Source organism: Stylophora pistillata, chromosome 1, assembly GCF_964205215.1.
Source record: "Stylophora pistillata chromosome 1, jaStyPist1.2, whole genome shotgun sequence".
Classification (NCBI taxonomy): domain Eukaryota; kingdom Metazoa; phylum Cnidaria; class Anthozoa; order Scleractinia; family Pocilloporidae; genus Stylophora; species Stylophora pistillata.
The window spans coordinates 22156852-22177200 of record NC_142519.1 but is presented as its reverse complement, the minus strand read 5'-3'; the positions used below and the strand labels follow the sequence as shown (position 1 = coordinate 22177200).

Genomic DNA, 20349 nt, shown 5'->3' with positions numbered 1-20349 from the left:
CTGTGGGAAGAGAGTGGGCGGGTCGTCCGCACACATAAAGCGCGATGAGCGATGTCTTCTTTTCCTCTATTTCTTTTTTCTTTCCTTTTTTTTTAATGGTTATTACCTAAAAAAGATCAATCGAAATACAATCCAGGATGAAATCGAACCTCTTGGTGAGAGCATCTCGTGTATGTGCATGGTCTTTCGCGATCGAAACCAGTTTCATGCGTTGGCGGGCAACTTACTATTCTGCTTCACTAATCCTACCTTGACTAGAGTGTAAACTAGGCGCCAAGGCCTCTAAGTTTAGAGGATTGATAGTCTCTGTTACTTTGAGGTAATTATTGTCCCTGAGACTGAGAATTTCTTTGCTGCAAATTACAATTTTCTTTTGTTTGCTAAAATTGTTCTGTTAGTCATTAGGTATGACTCAAAGCTTAGGTAGAACCGTTCACTTGAGTCAGATCATTCGTCAGTGACTATAACTGCATTACACAGCTCCTCAGGAGTCCAATCACAATTATTTTTTCTATACGCTTATACATGCATAAATACGCTGGATAAATTTCCAATTAACATTCGCCTGAGATGCCGAGTGCAGGGGTCTCTAGCGCGAGCTAGTCAGCACCACGAGTCATAACTAAAACACATCATTCCTAACCAATGGGGCTGAAAAATAATGAAAAGAATCGATTAAATTCATTTTTTCGGTTTTTATCCCGTTCTACTACACTTCATCTATTTAAAATGTTAATCGCAATGATCTCTATGTGCTTTGTTGGGCCAACACCAGTCTCCCATGGAGCTACTGCAAGGTCACTACAGAAATACATCAGTCACACTGGTGCTGGGGTCTGACAACCTGTTAGGCACGATCAAAATTATATTTTTAATTAATGTACTTAATCAAACAAGAAAATTATAACTGTCTCCATCGTTTCGTTTTTTCGACAACATATCGCTGTACTGCAACTAAAATTGAATTATTCTTCGCAAGTTTCCTTTGATTTATCCTCCAAACCACCGATGATCACGATACTTCCTTCAGAAAATAGGACTTTATGCTTTTAGATATTATAAGTAACAATGAATATTTATTGGTAAGGCACCTTAATGATCACTGAGATGGGTCAGCGGATTTAGGTAGAACGTTTTCCAAAAGGACTTCTGCAGTTAATTGTCGAGGAGCTGGCGGCTCGTACAAAGTCACCACGTATGTATCAACGCTGCCATCTTTCTTTTTCACTAAAGCATAACCAAAACCGATCTTCAAGTATGACTTCCAAACGAGCTATGAAGCAATCGGAATTCCATACTTAATTCTTGAAGCAAACAAAAATCTCGAATGACAAGCAAATAAATGTTCAAGATGTGTTTGAACGGATTGCCAAATGATCAACTATACTGGTAGTCATCAGAGCAATTTATAAGTCATTCAACGTCGATGGTGATCGTGATTTGGGATTTCATTGGTTAATTTTGCTTTTCGTTGCTCTTTGAATTGTGAATCAGGTCCCGTTATTTAAAGAAAATCTAAGTTTCTCTAAAACCAATCGCAGCTTTGTCACTGTCGTTATCTCATATGCTGAAGCCCGTTTCAGGAAGTATTGACCTATAGCTGTCGTTGCTTCCTTTTATTTTTTTCTTTGGACTGACTGGGTTTCGTGTTTTATATTACAACAATCACCAGTGTCCTCTATGTAGCTATAGGTCGTTTTGTGTACCCACACATGTACCAAGCCATGACTGTGAGAGTAAAATACTCATGGAAGCAATGTGAATCAGTAGGACATAACGGATGCGCTCTTATCTTAAAAACCAAATTTAGCACCGGGAAGAACACAAATTACGAAGAATTGTCTGGGAAAAATCAGGAAAGAAATCTGTACAAAGGCTAATGTATGGCACTTACTCTTATAAAGTCACTGTTTTCGAAGTTTGACTGTGGGCCGGTTTTTGTAGTTGTAAAATCGACCACCGTCTGACCTTCAGGAAAATATCAGCGAAATCAAAGTGAATGAAACTGAAATATTTCGTAACGTACATGGCAGTGATGATAAATATACTAACAGTATATTTAGGGTCTGGGTAAGGGTTTACACAATGTTGCTAGGTATGGACCTCTGAACTGTTCCGACTGAACTTGTGTAGGCTGAAACTCATTTAATTGGCTCAACCTCCCAAGTTACCCTCATTACCAGTGCTCTAAATCATCACTTATAGTCATGGGAAGCCATGACTTTCCATGAAACAAGTTCTCTTCCATATTTCCGTATATTTGCAATTCGGCATCAGTTTTTGCCATGTAAGCAGCCAAACTTTGAGCTTTTTCCTCGAGCTTATTACTGTACGTCACATCCGGGACATGATATCGCCTCCGATAAAGGTTGTGCTCTGAACAGTCCGAACGGATGCTGGCAAATACTGCTAACCAAAAGACAGGAGCATAACTAGAAGAGGAGGGAGAGTGGTGATAGAGACGTGGTCCCGTCCCCTCCAGTTTGTCACGAAAAGTAATACTTTGTAGCTAATACAGTGATTCCTTATTAATTAGCTAAGAGGCTAAGACAGGATCCCCAAGCAGGAAACTAAACCTGACTAACGTTTCGTAAATTCTCAGGAAAAGGGAATCATTTTTGAAAACCGTTTGCACGGTTATGAAAAGAAGAAAAAAAACAACTTTGGCGAAATTTGTAGCATCGGATCATCTAATTGCCGAAGTATAAATACCCTCAACTTTTTCTAGACAAGAACAGAATATCAATGGACAATTGGGAAAAGTATCCTGTGATAGTAATTTTTTTCTCAGGACGTCATCGCGTTGAATTAGTTACGAACCGGCTCCAATTGAAAACAAATTCTTCAGGTAAGTTTTCTTCCCTCTCCAGATTTGTGCGAAAGTAGCGATGGGACACTATAAACCGTTAATTTGCCCAAAAAAAAAAAATCAGTGTAGCAAATCAGAAATAGTATCAACAAATTTCTTTATATCTCACCATCTTGAAAAGCCAGGGAGGTGCAGAAAATCCAACAGTATCTTTTGAAAATCATTTTCTTAATCTCTGTGTTGGTGGTATTCAATTGCAACGATTTCAAAATGACACAACCATCAAGCACGTAAAACTTTCACCCCCACGTCTGGCCATTGAGTAATTTCTCCATTTGCTATCCATGCATTCAAGGGTAATGAGAACAAAGAAAAAAATCGAGTGGCAAGTATTTTCCGATTTGACACCAAATTCTCAGAACTGATGTCATGTAAACTAGGTGCGAGAGTAGAGAGATTTAATACTGAGATGTTAAAAATGAAAAAGTTAATTCATTGTTACCTGGTAACAATATGCATTGTTTGGAGTAATCTGTACCATTAAGTGAAATTTTTTATTAATTACAACGTTCCTTCTTAGCTAATGCTGTGTGCTTTGTTTAAACCTCCAAAAAATTGAAAACAATACATAGCAAAACAAAACAAACCAAAGCACGAACCAGGCAATGAACCCTAAATCCTGATAGCTAAAACTTGCTTTATCGGGAAAGATATAGAAAATATGGCCAATTAAAATGTACAATTACCTATTTACAATATTCTAAAACTTCTTGCGGTTGAGAGTGTCAATGTTTGTTGAACTAGATTGAAAGCAAATAATCAAAATACCAATCTTTGACTGAAGTTTCTTCGTAACCAAACAATAAAAACCCATTAGCTCAGTTGGAATTTGCAGAAATCACGTTCCTAGTTTCTTAATAGGTTGTTATTTTCTCGAACCAGTCTACAGAATATTTGATTATTTACTGCAACTCTTAATTTTCCTATCTATTAGAAGTTCTTTTCAAGCAGCTCTTCATTGGATTATCTACTTTTGCAAATGTTGAAGGAGATTTTGCTGTGCAATCAATTTATTCCATTGGAGACACGTCCGTTCCTCGGACAATTAGTGACGCAGTGGAGAATCGGTTGGTGAGTTGTACATATATCTCGTACCAACTGGGTTCGAGGTCCGTACTGTTAGTTACGGACCGAGTTTTTGCCGCTCAGATTTGTGGCCAATATGCGGAGAGGCAGACCATAAATCTGAGGAAGAAAAAGCGAGGTTCCGTTAATTACAGTACAGGCCTAGACAACGAGGTTAGTAAGACATTTATCATATCTATGGGATAAAATTGAGGAGGAATTTTTAAATTTAAACAAACTTTCTAATTTAGCAGCCCTTAAAATGAACTACGGCCCACTAGTATTAAATTGACCAATCAGCGCACGCACTAAGAGATATAATAAAGAGATTTAGCACTGCGTTTATGTGAAACGTTAACGGCAAGAGTGACAACGTAACCTTGTTTTTTCCGCCATTTTTTCGCGTTTGCGGGTTGCGCTTTGACGTTTCTACGTGAAAGTAACCTGTTTCGCGTCGGCCGTGTACGCAGGATTTTCTTCACTTTTTCTATCACAGAGTAGAAGTTAATTACGGGAAAAAGGGCACCAAAACTATTCCTTGTAAGTCATACAAGGGCACCTTCAAATCCACCATGACGTGAGTTCACGCAAAGCTGAAGCAGCAAGGTTCAGGCTATTTTACGCGAAACGTGAAAGGGAAAGCTGACGTTTGCAGTTCCTCGTAAACGCGGTGCTAAATCTCTCTTTTGACTGATAATTTTAGCTTAGTGAAGGCCATCCGACCACAGGCGAAGATAAAATCAAAACTGGTGAGTGTCCTTGCGAAAACAGCCGTTTTGCCATGCGAAATGTATGGCTGAAAACAATAGAAGTATATTAGTCAATGGACTCTCATGACAAGATGGAAAACAATGCAGCATCAGCTATTATCATAATCGGTTTCTCATACTCATCCATGATCTCATGCAGCATCATTTCTGTACACATTCCAGGTATAACGAAGGAATTTCATACAATCACAAACAGCCCGAAATCTCCTCAAGCAACAGTCGCTTCGTAGAGGTAGGATTATACATCCTGCATTCTTGAATACTCTTGGTCATTTCAGGTTGAATTATCTCTCTAGTTGTGTGGAGGCGCGGTGGCCTCATGGTTGGTGCGCTCGACTCCGGATCGAGTGGTGCGGGTTCGAGCCCCGGCCGGGACATTGTGTTGTGTTCTTAGGTAAGGCACTTTACTCTCACAGTACCTCTCTTCACCCAGGTGTTGAAATGGGTACCGGCCATTTAATGCTGGGGGTAACCCTGCGATGGACTGGCATCCCATCCAGGGGGGAGTAGAAATACTCCTAGTCGCTTCATGCTACAGAAACCGGAGTTAAGCACCGGCCTAAGGGGCCACTAGGCTCGTAAACAGACTTTACCTTTTTCTTTTTCTGGTTGATGTGGAAGTCCCACAAGAAAATGGGTTGCGAACTGGCCGTGGTTCAAAATGCCGCAAATATCCGCACAGTGGTGGTAACAATATATGAACCTGCTGCAATGCGAGTTGAGGGCATTTGCCTACAGGGCATTTTCATCCGAGTTATTAAATACTAGTTTTCGATTACTTTTTCTCCTTTAACAGAGCAAGGAAAAGGCACAATGGATTGAAGACTACTGCTGACAGAAAATTATACATTAAAAAGGTGGTGGTAAAGGTTGAAATTAAGGGTATTTAGGTAACAGAATACGTAATTTGGAACTCAGAAATAAAAACCTCCCTTTTTCCGGTGCATTTACGAGTTTATTTTATTGGGTTTTTTTGCCGTAATGTACAATAAATAGATTGTTGTCTGCAGTGACACGTAACAACGCTGTCAAGTATTCCTTACATTTTTACTGTCTTCAAACTATCAAAAAGAACGAGAATGGTTTCACAAGACTTTGAACACATTATATTAAAACGCTCATGGCGATGTAAGAAAGAATAAGGGATTTCAGCCTGATAACTTTTCAACAGGCCATCCATTTGAATCTCCGAGAAACAGCAAACTAAAAATAAAGTTAAAGAAATTCGGATGATATTGACAAGCTCGCTCACAGTCTGGGACGTAGTTTACCTCCAAAACTTGAGGTACTATTTCGTTTGAGCCTGAAAAGAAGGGGAGGAAAAAAGAAGGATCTATAAATAGCGTTTCACACACAATACTCAGTCTTCCTTAGGAGGACTTCACCAAATTAGGGACAGATTCCGATTTTGGCCTTGCAACTTGCGTTTTCCAACTGGTTCAATTTGGCCCCTTTTAGCAGCAAGAACTATCTAAGCAAAGAGAAAATGTAAAAGGAAAAGGAAGACGCAAATGTACGAGTGTGTCCCTTAAACCAATCTGCTTTGACAGGGAAGTGTTACCTATCCTTCTGGTTAATTTATTAACTGTGTTCGCAAAATTGGCTAGCTGATCTAAAAAAATATCTGTTACGAACTTACCATCGTCCGCCCATTTGAGCATCAAATCAACGGCATAAAATGCACGAGACTGCAAAACAGACAACACAACACAAGCTGTTCAAGTAATCCACTGACTCATGATCTTAACTGAAGGAATCATTAAATAGAGATGCCTCCGTGGCAGTTCTTCAACATTTTAGTATGTTCGTGTCTGCACGTAACTGTTTCTTCAGACCAGGTGTTACCACTTCCATAATGTTTCCGCTACTGTTTTCTAAGACCAGATTTACCATTTCCATACTGTTTCTGTTGGGGTACACATGAAACTTGACTAGTTCATATGTTTGAATCATTCATGTAAGCGAGCGAGTGCTCAGTAACTTCTTAGCGAAATGTGGCCGCCGTCTTTGATTTTAATGGCAGCGGATGGCTGGGAGAGAAAGTAATTTGTACTAAGGGGGTGAATGAGGGTAAAAAATAGGGAGGGGGCTGAGGTGGGGGGAGTCCTCTCGCCCTTCCCCCGCCCCCTACCCGCAACGTCTACTCTGACTCCAAATCAAACATGGCGATCGGATAAACGACTACGAGCTAAAAACGTTAACTTGCCCCAATAAGACGCCTGCACTGAAGGCTAGGCCACCTGTTTAGCCTGCGAGTAGGCTCTTGTGTTTGTGGTTCGCCTTACACTTTACTATCAAAGTGCTTCTCTTGACCCAGGTGTTGAAATGGGTACCGACGAATTTAATGCTGGGGGTAACCCTGCGATGAACTAACACCCTATCCAGTGGGGGGTAGAAATAATCCTTGTTGCTTCATGCTATAGAAACCGGAGTTACGCGCCAGCCTTATGAGCCACTTGGCTCGTAAACAGATTTTACTTTATCTCTTACTGAAACTCCTCAGTATTTACGAGCAAAAGCTTCTTTGTTAAAACTCGAACCTGCGAACAGTGTATCAACTTCTTGGGTGGCGAGTCGCAGACAGCCGCCTCGAACATCTCGCGGAACATTTTGAAAATTTTTGCCTGTAAATACCAAAAAGGCAAAAATATCAAGGAACAAATATATGAAAAAAACGGGATTACCAATTAATATCAACTTCAAACTCGCTTTCACCTCCTTCTATCTTGAATAAAAGTGGGTTTATTTCCGTATCAAACAAGTTACCTCAAGATGTTCAATTAAGACAGAAAGGGCTCAAACATTTAGCAGAATTTCAAACTAACGCAATATACTTATGCATACCTCGACGTCGGCCCATCTGTGATCAGGATATTGTTTTTCAAACATAGGAATGAACTCGTGGTGATGCACCTGTTTGTAATTAACAAGGGATCCATTGAGTGTATTTCGCATTAAGTGAGTGGAGCAGTAAAGGTCCTCTGTTCTCATAAGCTAACCTGCTTTAAATTTTCACTGTCCCGATAATTCATAACTGTGAAATGTTTCGCGTAAACATCGAAAGAATCCATAGAAAATGGCCTGGAAATAAAAGAAATAAACGACGTAAGAGGTGATATCAAAGCTTTTGATTCCAATAGAAACGTGCTGAGTACAAAAAAAATGCAAGCGAAAGAACTAATCAAGGTGAGGATAACGAGAAGAGTGAGACATAGGAAAGTATCTAGAACAGAAAATATTATACAGTTTTCTTTACAAAGAAACCTCCATAACACTGGCCTGTGATCAGATTCTTTCTGCTAGCATTTAAAGAAAAGTATGCCAGTTAGCTAGGAAATAAAGTACAGTATTTCGATCGTTGGGAAGGGGAGCAAAATTGTGAAGTTATATCAATTTAAAGTTTGGCGTTTCCGTAAATACCTTTCGTAAACTCGTCTTACTTACTGGTTGGCAAATCGTAACCAGAAAACTTTATCTGCATAGAGCACAAGGGGCTCTGCTGAGCTGATGAGAACTAAGTAACGTATATCAAACTTGACCTGACCAACATCTTCCCGATGGAACAGAATCGGGTTTTCTATGTATTTACAGACAACCTGAGAAAAAAATAATGACCTTTCCTTTTTATTTCAATTTAAGACAGAATCTGACGTCTGAACAGCTCAAGTGGAGTTCATCGTGAGTCAAGAGAGAAGTTGATTGACAATTTCATTACATCCATTTAGAAATCACTGGTGGTCCCTGTAATCTGATTGGCTCTAATTGGTGCGATTTATTCCCAAATCGCACCATTTTTTGCTCTAAATCGCATCATTGTACATTTGACTGAGTTTTTGACACATGACGTCAAAATATTGCATACAAAATAAGATGTAAAAACGTTTCCGGTTCCGCTTTTTATTTAAAAACCGGCTCAGTTCTGCATCAGTGAAATATTTGAATTGACCAAGTCCTGTATTTGGGCAATTTCAAAATGGATGTAATAAAGTGGTAATTGAACCTTGTGTCGTGCAATTTTAGTCTGAAATCATACTTGTGATTTCAAACCAAACTCGCGCTGCGCGCCCGTTCCATTTTGAAATCACGCGTATGATTTCAGCCCAAATTGCACTCCACTCAGTTCAATTACCATTATAAATAACAATGATATCAAAATATCATTCTTTGGCAATGGCATGTACTGCCAACAATTCTTTACATAATAATCCTCGCCTAAACCATCGTAGACCATACACTAAATTAAGCAAATCAAACAATACACACCTAACCCTTTACACCCTAAAATCAGTATGCCTATTCTCCATGCTGTTCGCTATACATTTCCTACAGAGCTGAATTTGCCCAACAATCAAGGGCTTCTTTGGGTGGTGATCATTTCCTTTATTCTTGTAATCTTAATATTTGAGTTTGATTAAGGGGTGGTACTGCTTGGAGAAATCAGAAGTCAAAGGGTCAAAACAATTGTCACACCTCTGCTATTTTAGTTAGATTATTGATATTCAACGTTTAAAATAAGTCAAATGACATAAGGGGGGGAATGGAAAAATCACTACTCCACTGTATTGGGAAGTTCTAATGCAAACACCGTATGGTGGAGCAGCTAGGAGAACTAACCGCGTTGTTTCAACCTTTAAAACAATCCTAAGCTTTAACTGGGTTTGTACAGGTAAAGCCAGCTAATTCTTCAGGCTCATATAAGTATCCTCAACTACAGGTAGACCAAGAACGGCTTACTGCAAAATAATCCCAATCAATTTTTGAGTTTAAAGTTGAGTTAGTTCGCTTCATGAACAGTTATTTCATCCTTTACAAAGCTATGTACAGACCTTTGGCCCAGTCTCTCTCAGTCTCAAAATGTAGTTTACATTTGACGTCACGTGGCTATCAAGGGCTCTTGCTAGATTCCATGGTTTACAAATCCAGTGATTATCAAGCCCTCTGAAATGAAGTGTCGGAAAAAAGAGATAAATTACAGCCTAAAAGTAAATAAACAGAGCCATTCTTCGATGAAACTGATATTGAGTATCTAGCTGGCTTTCAATTTTCTTTTGGCCTGAAATCTGTATCGTCATCAATAAAAACACCCTGAAGTTCGCTCCCACTCCCGCCGTAAGTGACGTAGTTACGAAGACGTCGCCTTCGCATGGGATCGAGGTTGTCGCTCAGTTTTCGCGCCAAAAACCGCGTCTTTACATCCAGGCTAGCACTAATAAACAAGTATTCTCAAAATCGAAAGGCGATGGAAGATGATATTTTAATAAACACACCTACCTCTGAAGGTGAAACAAATCAGTAAAGGTAAAAACTAAAGTTGACTTATCTTTAAAATAAGTGCATCACGTTAAAAAATACCGAAAGAAGGGACACACGACAAGTTCTCTCACATATAAAAATGATTGCTTTGGTGCAAATTAAACCACGTTTCCTCTTCATTCTCATTTGTAACTGTTTTCCTATGACTTGAGTCTTTTCTTTGTGTGTGTACACTTGTGTGTTTTTACCCTGTTCTTATTTAACTAGTGATACTTCGGAACAAAAAAGACCAATTTCGCTTAGAATTCTATGAATGGTTACGCAAGTCGATAAGCAAGCAAGGATAACAGTAAAAAAAAAAAAAAAACAGTCCCCAAATCAAATGTTTTCTCAGCGAAAGAAAGTAAGGTATGACTAGGGCAAATGCTGGGTGAATTACTTTTTGAAGTTTTCCAAACTGTATCCATTCAAAGAACGGCAGCAGCACAGACAAGTAAATGCCACACAAGTAAAATGGTGTAGCAGAGTAATTAAACCAAAGCACTATCTTTTACCAGTGAAAAAAATAGTAAGTACAAGCATGCATTCACACTTAAACAACTTATTTAATCTTAACCTTTAGTTCTCAGAGATGATTAACATGTAACTTCTCCCTATAATATCCGTACATTTCCCTGCAAACAGGTGATGAGAATACTAAAACTTATGAGGCAGAAGTTGTTATCTTGATCTAACACCAAATTCTTGTAACCAATTTACAAAGAAATGTCTAGCAGCTAAAGGAGAATTAACAATAAGATCTTGGGAGTTAAAGGGTTAGCAATAATTTCTTGCTATTAAAGTGATATATACCCACCTCTTCTTTCTCTTTATGTAATGATCAAGAAACAGGGGAAGTTCCAAATTTAAGTTGAAAGTAACAGGTAGCCATTCAGGTCCTCTCACAAGTAAGTCATCTTCTTTGCCATCTCCACAGGGGGTTGCATTTTGACACACTGCTGCCAGAAGATCTTTGCATACCAGGCTGTTCTCATTTGGAAACTGATTTATAAATTTACCATTTTCTTGAAGAGATCTAAAACACAAACACCAGACATATTCACGAGAATGTTCTGATGGAGTTTGAGATGATAGTATTAACACACTTGGTGAGTAGAAATGCATTTGTGCGTGCCCCTGTATCTATAAAGGTAATTAAAAAACCTTTCATCTCAAACAAGTCCTATAAATGATGACAAAGTTCAATTAAAATCATCACATATCAGGAATTACTTGTCTAGAGTTATTGTTTACTTGAGTCTCATTGTTGTTACTAGCTACATTCAGTCCAAGAAATCAAAGCTTATAAATTATTTCAGTCATATGACATGGGCATTGCAACCAACCTAAAATCTTTAAAATGCTCCCTTATCCATAGAATATCTGCTTCTTCTTTATTGTCTACCAGAAAAAATCTTGGATGTGTTAGAAAATCTGTTACTTGTTGAACATCAGTGAAAACACGATATACTTTTTCACTGTCAGGTGTTACAGCAGTAAGTTCTGTACATTTGTGGCTAGGATAAAGCTCACCCTGCCAGTCCTATGGGAATAAATTAATCAGTCAGTTAGTACAGTCACTCAATGGACCAAACAACCAAACAGTCCATCAGTCAGTCAACATAACTGTAGTGAAAAATCATCTCATTTGAAATGTCAGCCATGCAGCAGTCAAACATACATCAGTCAATCAATCACCAAACATATTCTTGAAAGAGGAATTTTCAACTAAAAAAACCTTCATCTGCATTGCACTGAGTTCCTCCCTGACAAGATCTATTGCTCTTTCAGCAGTCAATTGTTTGATCCAATTTTCATCTTCCAGCTTGTCAGGGAACCAAGGTAACAGAGAACAATCGCGTAAGAGTGGTTCTGTGATGGGTGCTACATAATCCCGAGTAACTTCCTCTACAGAAAAAAAGTATGTGTGATTAGAGTTCAAATAATTTATATTATTATATAGCTGGTAGCACCTACAGGCAAGATGAAGCAAATCCTGTGTTCTGATTGGCTACCTGAGCTGGGAAGATGGCTCTGGATTACCTGCTTAGATCCCGCCCAAGAAAAAAGGTGCATGGAGTTTACTTATAATCTTCCTAACGTTTGGACAAATTGTCAGTGACGAAGTAGCGAAAAGCAACAGAAGACATTCAAAACCCAAATCAAATTTTCTTTCATGCACAAGCCAACAATGATGTTGGAAAAATAAAAAGAATTTTCTTCTGTGACCTCAAGCCTCAAATGGATCATGCCTTAACGTGTGCATGTGTGCATGGGCTTGATTTGTATCCCCACTTTCCATTCTTTGGTCCTTCCACTAAAATACTAAAAATCATAGGCTGGTTATCAAACCATTGGGCCACACATTGGACTTAATATTATCTCGTGAAGAGAATAATGTTATAACGGATGTTCGCATTCTATCAGCCGACAATATTTCAGATCATAATCTGGTTACTTGTAAGGTGAAATGTACAAAACTGAAACCTTCTACACTACATGTTAAACACAGAAACACCAAAAGGCTTGATTTAGCTAGTATGATCAAAGACATCGAAGAATCTAATCTCATTACTAATCCACAGTCTTGTGTAACTGAGCTGACTACACAATATAATACTAATCTCTCGTCTATCTTTGATCAACATGCTCCTGTGAACGAGAGATGGGTCACTCTGCGACCGCATTCTCCTTGGTATACTGATGAACTTCGTAAGGCTAAACAAGACAAACGTCGTCATGAAAGAAGATATATTTCATCTGGTCTTCGAATTCACCACGAAATATTTATTGATTCCTGCAAACACTACAATGATCTTCTAACAGCGACAAAGACAAACTATTATCGGACTCTGATCAGCTCCTCTGACCAATCACAACTATTCAAGATGGTATCTCACCTATTCTTATCGAAGAACATTGCTGCACTCCCTAATAATGATTCATTGGATACATTGACCGAAACGTTCAACGATTTTTTTATCAAAAAAATTGAGAAAATAAGATCGGATTTGGACTCCCATACTGCCCAAGCACCCAACATCAACGTCAATTATCCAGTCACCTCGTCGTTCCAAACTTTTCAACCTGTATCTGCTGATATTGTTCACAAACTTATTGTTCAATCTCCAACTAAGTCTTGTCAACTGGATCCCATTCCAACACGAATCCTAAAGTCAATTCCACACTTGACGCCAATTATAACCAAGATTATCAACGCCTCCATGGCTAACGGAGAATTTCCTGATCAGTTAAAACAATCCCTGGTACGTCCATCTTTAAAGAAGCCTTCATTGGACCCGAACTGTCTCTCAAATTACAGACCGATTGCAAATCTATCTTTTCTCTCGAAAACAATCGAAAGGGTGGTCGCAAATCAAATATACAGATATATGGCCGAGAACCAGTTATTTCCAGCGATGCAGTCAGCATACCGCAAATACTACTCCACTGAAACTGCTTTGCTAAAAGTCTCAAATGACATCCTAAGAGCTGTAGATCAAAAAGAAGAGGTAGTACTTGTTTTGCTAGACCTTTCCGCTGCGTTCGACACGATCGACCACAACATATTACTTGAAAGAATGGAGAAACGTTTCGGATTTGGAGGTATCGCACTGAAATGGTTCAAATCATACCTAGAACATCGTGTTCAGTCAGTGAAGATCAAACACTCCATCTCTAAGCCTCGACATATCTCCTACGGCGTACCCCAGGGATCAGTACTTGGTCCACTACTCTTTCTAATGTATACCTCGCCTACAGAAGACATTGTTGCTGAACATGGCCTAAACTGTATGATATATGCTGATGATTCGCAACTTTACATAAAGATTAACTCCTCTGACAGAATGCTAGGCATGGAAAGATTGAAATCATGTGTTAATGCAATCATGGAGTGGGCCAAGAAAAACAGATTGCAGTGCAACCCTTCAAAAACAGAAATCATTCATTTCCTCTCACGCTTCTCAAAAAATCCTCCTTTCTGTAATATCAATATTGGAGATGATATCATTAATTTATCTAATACTGTCCGAGACCTAGGCGTCATGCTTGATTCTGTGATGAACTTACGCTCGCATATAAATTCCATCTGTAAATCGTCGTCTCTAGCAATCAGAAATATTGGTCGCGTTCGTAAATACCTCTCGACGCAGCAAAATGAAAGATTGATACGTGCCTTCATCTCATCGAGACTTGATTACTGTAATAGCCTATTGTACGGTCTACCAATTTGTGACATCGAAAAATTCCAACGGATCCAAAACACAGCTGCCCGCTTGTTAGTCGGTGCTAAATCAAGAGACAGTATAACACCTATACTTATGAAACTTCATTGGCTCCCGGTCACAAAACGAATTCAATTCAAGATACTGTTGATAACATACAAAGCACTAAATGACATGGCTCCAACCTATCTTGTTGAACTTCTTAGTCGATATATTCCAGCACGAAACCTCCGTTCATCAAATATGAATCTACTTGAGGTCCCAACAATTCGAACTAAAACGTATGGGCAAAGAGCATTCTCCTACGCCGCACCGTATTTGTGGAATCAATTACCTGAATGCATAAAAAATGCCGAATCTGTTGACTCCTTTAAACGCTTGTTGAAAACTTATCTTTTCAAAAATTAAGCCACCAGATTTTTTGATATCGTACGTTGTCAAACATATGTATAACACGTAATAATTCATTAGTTTAGATAGAGTAGCGAATTGCATGTATAGGATTTTTATTGAAATTTTGTTAATTTGTAATTGTAAAGCGCATAGAGTTCAATTTTAATGCGCTATATAAGAACTTATTATTAAATTAAATTAATTGCCCCCTAGTTTCCACAATCTGACTTGTGGAGAAACAGCACTGATAAACTGGTAGGTTTCCATAAATAACAACACACCTCCATAATCCATATCTCTCAAGGGCCATAGTATTGAGAAGGCCATGCCAAGAGGTACATAATGAAGAATACCAATTGCAAAAGAAGGGTCATCTGAATGTTTTATACAAGAACCAAACTCATCCATGACAAACCACAAAGGAGTATGTTCATCATCATCATGAGCATCCTTTTGATACATGTGGCTGTTTGAATAACTCTAAAGAATTAAGACAAATGCTCTAAAGCTAGACAAGTGAAGGGTATCACTTGAGACACTTTTAAAATCAATTACTCAAATCAAGAGAATAAGAGGCTACCACAGAGATTATAAGACAGTATATAATCTTGCAATTTGAAAATCCACTTTCACCCAGTGTTAAATTTGTTAACTTCCCTGGCAAGAAGTAACAAGTAATCAGTCTTCTGCTTACACTGTATTCTAAGATCATCACTACTATCATTTTGCCTCTGAATGATCACTTACTCTTGAAAGCAAAAGAAGTTTTTCCATCAAAACAATTCATATTAACACGCAATAAGAAAGTATATTTTTGGTGTGTAGAAAATCATGTCACTGTTCAATTATCAAGCAACTACACACATGTTTAGCAGTCCTATTCTAACAAAATAATTTGTAATTGCTGCATTAAACATACATGCTTTGGAGAAGACATGCACAGGGCACAATTACTGTGAAGTAAAGACAGTTGATTTATTTGAAGAAAGATAGAAGCATAGATTCACAAACTATGATAAAATACTTACCACCTTTAAACGGTAACTCTGATTAAAACTATAAAATAAAGAAAAGCAAGGATTCAATTTTAGGGAAAAGGTACTGAAAAAAATGCTGGAATGCAGAAGTGAGTCTGAAAATTTTGAGTTATCCCTGACTTTAACTGAGATTTTACCATAATAAAATGGAAGGAAATCGTTACATTTTTAGTTTTAATATCTGAATAAAAAAAAGACAACAGTTTAATTTCTTGGTAATTCATTTTTGTGAAGACCCTTATAAGATGTCACAAGGAAAACTAAGTTGTTTTTCTAATTATGAATTGTCAAGAAGCTTTACAGTTATCAAAAAGAAAAATGCCCAAGCAGTGATTTGTAGTTCAGTTTTGCTGAGGGACAAGAAATATGATGGAAATAATTAATGACTGAAAACTTGAGTAAAGAGAGTCACCCCAACAATTAACAAACACCTATAAATCATGGAGAAACAAAGATAAATGGCAATCATGAAATTAAGGAGAACTGACCTCCACATCTTTTCCAAGATTTCTTCAATGAGTTGTTCCTGACTCATTTGAAGTGATTCTTCATCTTCTAGAGAAAAAAATTAAAATTGTGGTTGTTGATGCAAGAAATTAGGTATATCATTCCACATACACTACATATAGTATCATACAATAATGAACAGTAAGTGCTTGTGGTATCATACTTGTTACTGCCATCAAAGAACCCATTCTATCTGCAAGACCAGGGATTGTCTTGAGCTGGGCTCTTGCATAATTCACTTGGTACGTCCAGGCATGATCAATTAAAAACACACTGTAAACAGAATAACAGAAAACACCTTCATTAAATACACCATCAAATCCTGGAATACTGCATTGCTTGGTTCAAGAAAATTTTCACAGAAGGTCTACTAATACATGTATATTTAGTAAAAAATAATTTCTCAGAAATCATGGAGCTGTTAACAGATAACTTCAACTTACTGGAATGCTGCCAGCATTTGTTTCCAGCTTAGTCCAATATAAAAATATAATAACTCTGGTGTTAAAAAGAGCCAAGCATTTGACAAGGGGAAAGCATTGACATAGTACCATTTTGCATCCTTTTCTTAGGTTTATTTTTTTGTCATCGATCCTCCCTGACACACATGTATTTGTCAAAACTACATGACTTTCCCCTTTGTCCTCTTGTAACAAACTGTCATTGGGTGTTCTCTGAGGATTATTAATTTTACTTCAATGATGAAATTGACATAACCAAGCAGCATTATGAAGCTAGCATTTAAATGAGGCCACCTTCACAGTAGGTTTTGCTAGTTGATGGGAAACAAATTGGAATTTACAAATCATTATTTCATACAATTGTATTCCCCAAGTAAATGAACTCTGTGTTAAGGAACATCCCCCTTAATTTCCCCTTACAACAAATTTCACTCTGCAATCAACAGCTTCTGCCACAGAAACTTTTACTTCAGTCAGGTACCCTCAGCGTATTATACTTTATTAAAAATTATTTTTAAATTATTTAAAATAATTCTGATCATTCTTACCAGTAAGGATCTGACACCTTCATTCCATCTTCTCTAGTAACAAAAACTTTCAAAATTCCATCTCTTTCTTTAACCATTGTGAAAAATATTCCAGCATCGTAAGTCTGCAATGGAAAATATAAAGACCTAAATAGTAAAGAGGGCAAGATCTCCGCTCAGCCTCTGATACAACAGTTTGCATACTCTTTCATTATAGAACAACCAATACCAAACTCTCCGTTTAATTTTGGCAGATAAACATATGAAATCAAGGTAAGAGGTTTGAGACCAAAAATGAATCAGGCTTTAATTTCAACAAACTTTTGAACCCTAAAATCATCTTTTATAGAGGCACTTGTAGGTGTCACGCACGATCAATTCGACATCGTCACTAACAAGAATATTCCACCAGAGTTCAAATAGACGTGGAACTTCTTTCATTGGTTGATTAATCTTCAAAACGCCGCAAAATCGCAAGCAACTGCGAATTGAAACAATCAAGGATGATACAGTATAGTGAAAAACCCTCAAAGGTCAGGCTGTTTCCACGTGCCAAAATAGGTCAAAAAATAATTTTTAGAAAATAAAATCACTACATTCTCGGCAAGATTTGATTCAGCTCTGAAAAACTTAACTTACCTCGTTCTTCAACTTTGTATGAATTGATTTCCAGAAGTGACAAGGTATTCCAACAAATTCTAACTGACTTCTATGAAGTGCTACGAATTGCAGATATTCCTCGTCTTCGTCTGCCATCTTGGTTGCTGCAACAGCAAGGACTTTCGGGAATGTCACACAGGAAGATATTTTGTCACGCCTACATACTAAATGGGGATGCAGGGGAGCACGTCACGGCAGAATAGGGATTACAGACGTTCATTTGAAATCATATGGAGGGCTTTTATTCATTAGGGTATGAGAGTGGAGGGTCAGCCAAATCACTATCTCTGAAAGAGCAGTGGAACGGCATTGGCGGGTTGGGAGGATAACTTTTCAGAGAATAGTCCGAGATCTTTAGCCTTGTGCAAAGCTCATCCCTTCCGTGGCTCTCTATCAGAAGCCATACCAGCTGATGTTTTCTATACACCACCGACTGGTATCAGTGTGGTGATTGTGGCCTATACCGCTTATCTTAGGAAACTATTCAAAGAAGGATTAATCCATCTCATTGGTGACCGAGACTCGCCTTTATGTCATTAACTGAGAGGTACATAAAATTTTGCTGAAGACCACGTGGTCAGTCGGTCTGTAAGGCAGATCTGCGAAAAAAAAACTGTTGCTGCCAGTTTACAGAGAAAAAAAGGGCAAAAATATCATTTAGTATTTCTAATAACAACTGGCAAAAGTTAGTGGCGGATCCAGGGGGAGGGTGCGGGGGGTCCGGACCCCCCTAACAGACCTGACGCTTACAACTTTGAAATTGAAATTCTTACATCCACAGGATCGTAACTAGCTGATCATTTTAATAAATCCAAGTAAATGGTAAGCGACCAAGGAATTATAACGTGCAACCGCCACTGGTGGGAGGGGGTGTGGGGGAGAAGTAATTTGCCTCAAAAGAGTCCAACAGTCCTTTCTTAACCAAAGTTTGGACCCCCCCCCCCCCCACCTATAAAAAATCATTGGATCGGCCCCTGAAAGTGGATCAATATCAGTTGCTTAGCCTAGAACGCCGAATCAGTAAAAAAGCTAAAAGCACGAATAATAAACACCCCTTATATAAACAAAGTCAAGTAAATGGCCATGAGTATTTTGGTTAAATGCACGAATGTACATAATATGCAAGACTTTTAGTATCTCTAGGGATAGGGATATTGATAAGTTGCACTCCCAGGACTCACCGTCTTATTCTGGCAGTTCAAGTGACTCAGTGATCAGTATGTAAAAGTGGAGATAAGATTAGCTTACGTATAGCTTTCGATATGTATTGAAATTTGAATGAGCACAAAAACAACTATTTCTAGAAGTGAAGCATGACGGTTTCCTTATTAATTACCAATTCTCGCATTGCAGAAAATGAACCCTTTCTGTCATTAAAAAAACTAAAATAGTTTCGATCAAAAAAGATTGCGTGATAGTTACAGTACTGAAGAATGCTAAAAATGAATTTTAAGAAAAGGGAAGAGAACATAAACATCCGGGGGGCTGCTGAATTCAACACCCACAACGAATTTAGAAGCATGCACCTAAAACCGCTGTCACAGAGCCTGCCACTTTAAGATATGTGCAGGAACAGAAGCAATTCTTAGACTGATTCCTTGGAGCTTACCGTTACTCGACTAGACAGAAATGAAAATTAATTTGCTCAGTAAATACTGAAATGCAATCAGTAAACATTAATGTTTGAATTATGCCAAAATAGTCTATTTGCATATGAAAAATATATACTAATCCTCTCTGACTTATGTCTAACTCAATCGTATTTCAAAACATTTTCATCTTTTGTGCCGATAAGAAAAGTTGGTGTTCGGACCCCACCCTCCCTTATAATCATGTTCACTTAACGTATCCGATAACCTCGGAATCTTTACAACCAAGGTTCTTTTGGCAAGCGTCGGACCGGATTTGTACTTTTCAGAAGTACAATGTACATTACAAACACTATAATTTCCAAACGGACTCCTCTGATTGCAGTTCCTTGAGTGAACAGGTCTTGGCGTTTTCGCTCGTTTCAGATACTCTGCTTCTAACTTCGATGCTGAGCGAACAATATCTTCAACTTTCAATGATGATTTTTGCCCTGCGAAGTTGAGCTTCGGAGTTTCTGCGTTTTCTCGTGCTATTTCTTTCAAACGTTCATCCCTGAAGTCCATCGAAAGTGGCGGCCTGAAAGTGTCCTCATCTGGCAAACTCAAAACATCGCCGTTGATATTCGGTTGTAAAGCCACACAGCCACAACCCCCGGTTGCCAAGTGAGTTTCCATTTCAATAGTTTCAGGTGAAAACTTTGTTTCGCCAAGACGTCGAGGTTTTAATGAACGAGGGCTTGAACTCGGAAGTTTCCCTGTTAGCTTGTGTTCGATTTCTTTTTTGAAGTTCGGTAAATCGCCGAGAATTTGGCTTTTTCTTTGAGCGCACATTTGTCTTTCTTCCGCCTCAACTGATGAAGCCTTTTTGCGTGTTTCTTTGGGTTGATACATGGTAGTTATCCAACCAACAGAAGCTCAATAATAAAGTAACAATGTCTTTTTTCTGGTTTGCC

At 38.3% G+C, this 20349-nt stretch overlaps 1 protein-coding gene, 1 long non-coding RNA gene and 1 pseudogene across 4 annotated transcripts; 1 reads left to right on the top strand and 2 right to left on the bottom strand.

Annotated features, from left to right (window-relative positions):
* Positions 1 to 1097: 1097 nt before the first annotated feature.
* On the bottom strand, positions 1098 to 2482 carry LOC148741705 (ectin-like; annotated as a pseudogene).
* A 1225-nt stretch (positions 2483 to 3707) lies between these two features.
* LOC111345423 (uncharacterized) lies at positions 3708 to 5633 on the top strand. 2 transcript variants are annotated; one of them, XR_015995130.1, is made up of 3 exons: positions 3708 to 3940; positions 4867 to 4936; positions 5501 to 5633. It is a non-coding gene; the product is annotated as an uncharacterized LOC111345423 (long non-coding RNA). The 2 variants fall into 2 exon arrangements; XR_015995137.1 differs by having other exon boundaries at positions 3708 to 4108.
* A 4-nt stretch (positions 5634 to 5637) lies between these two features.
* LOC111345421 (tubulin--tyrosine ligase-like protein 12) lies at positions 5638 to 17943 on the bottom strand. Of its 2 annotated transcripts, none has more exons than XM_022952698.2 (16): positions 17787 to 17943; positions 17169 to 17272; positions 16323 to 16432; positions 16141 to 16207; positions 15644 to 15671; positions 14897 to 15095; positions 11735 to 11904; positions 11343 to 11539; positions 10814 to 11032; positions 9531 to 9642; positions 8149 to 8300; positions 7704 to 7785; positions 7549 to 7617; positions 7245 to 7328; positions 6344 to 6392; positions 5638 to 6007 (listed from the first exon to the last, which is right to left on the bottom strand). In XM_022952698.2, exons 1-16 carry the CDS (start codon positions 17901 to 17903, stop codon positions 5853 to 5855), a joined length of 1914 nt encoding a protein of 637 aa, XP_022808433.2. In that variant the 5' UTR covers positions 17904 to 17943; the 3' UTR covers positions 5638 to 5852. The 2 variants fall into 2 exon arrangements, 1 of the variants encoding a protein (XP_022808433.2); XR_002696277.2 differs by having other exon boundaries at positions 5907 to 6007; positions 6344 to 6610.
* Positions 17944 to 20349: the final 2406 nt, after the last annotated feature.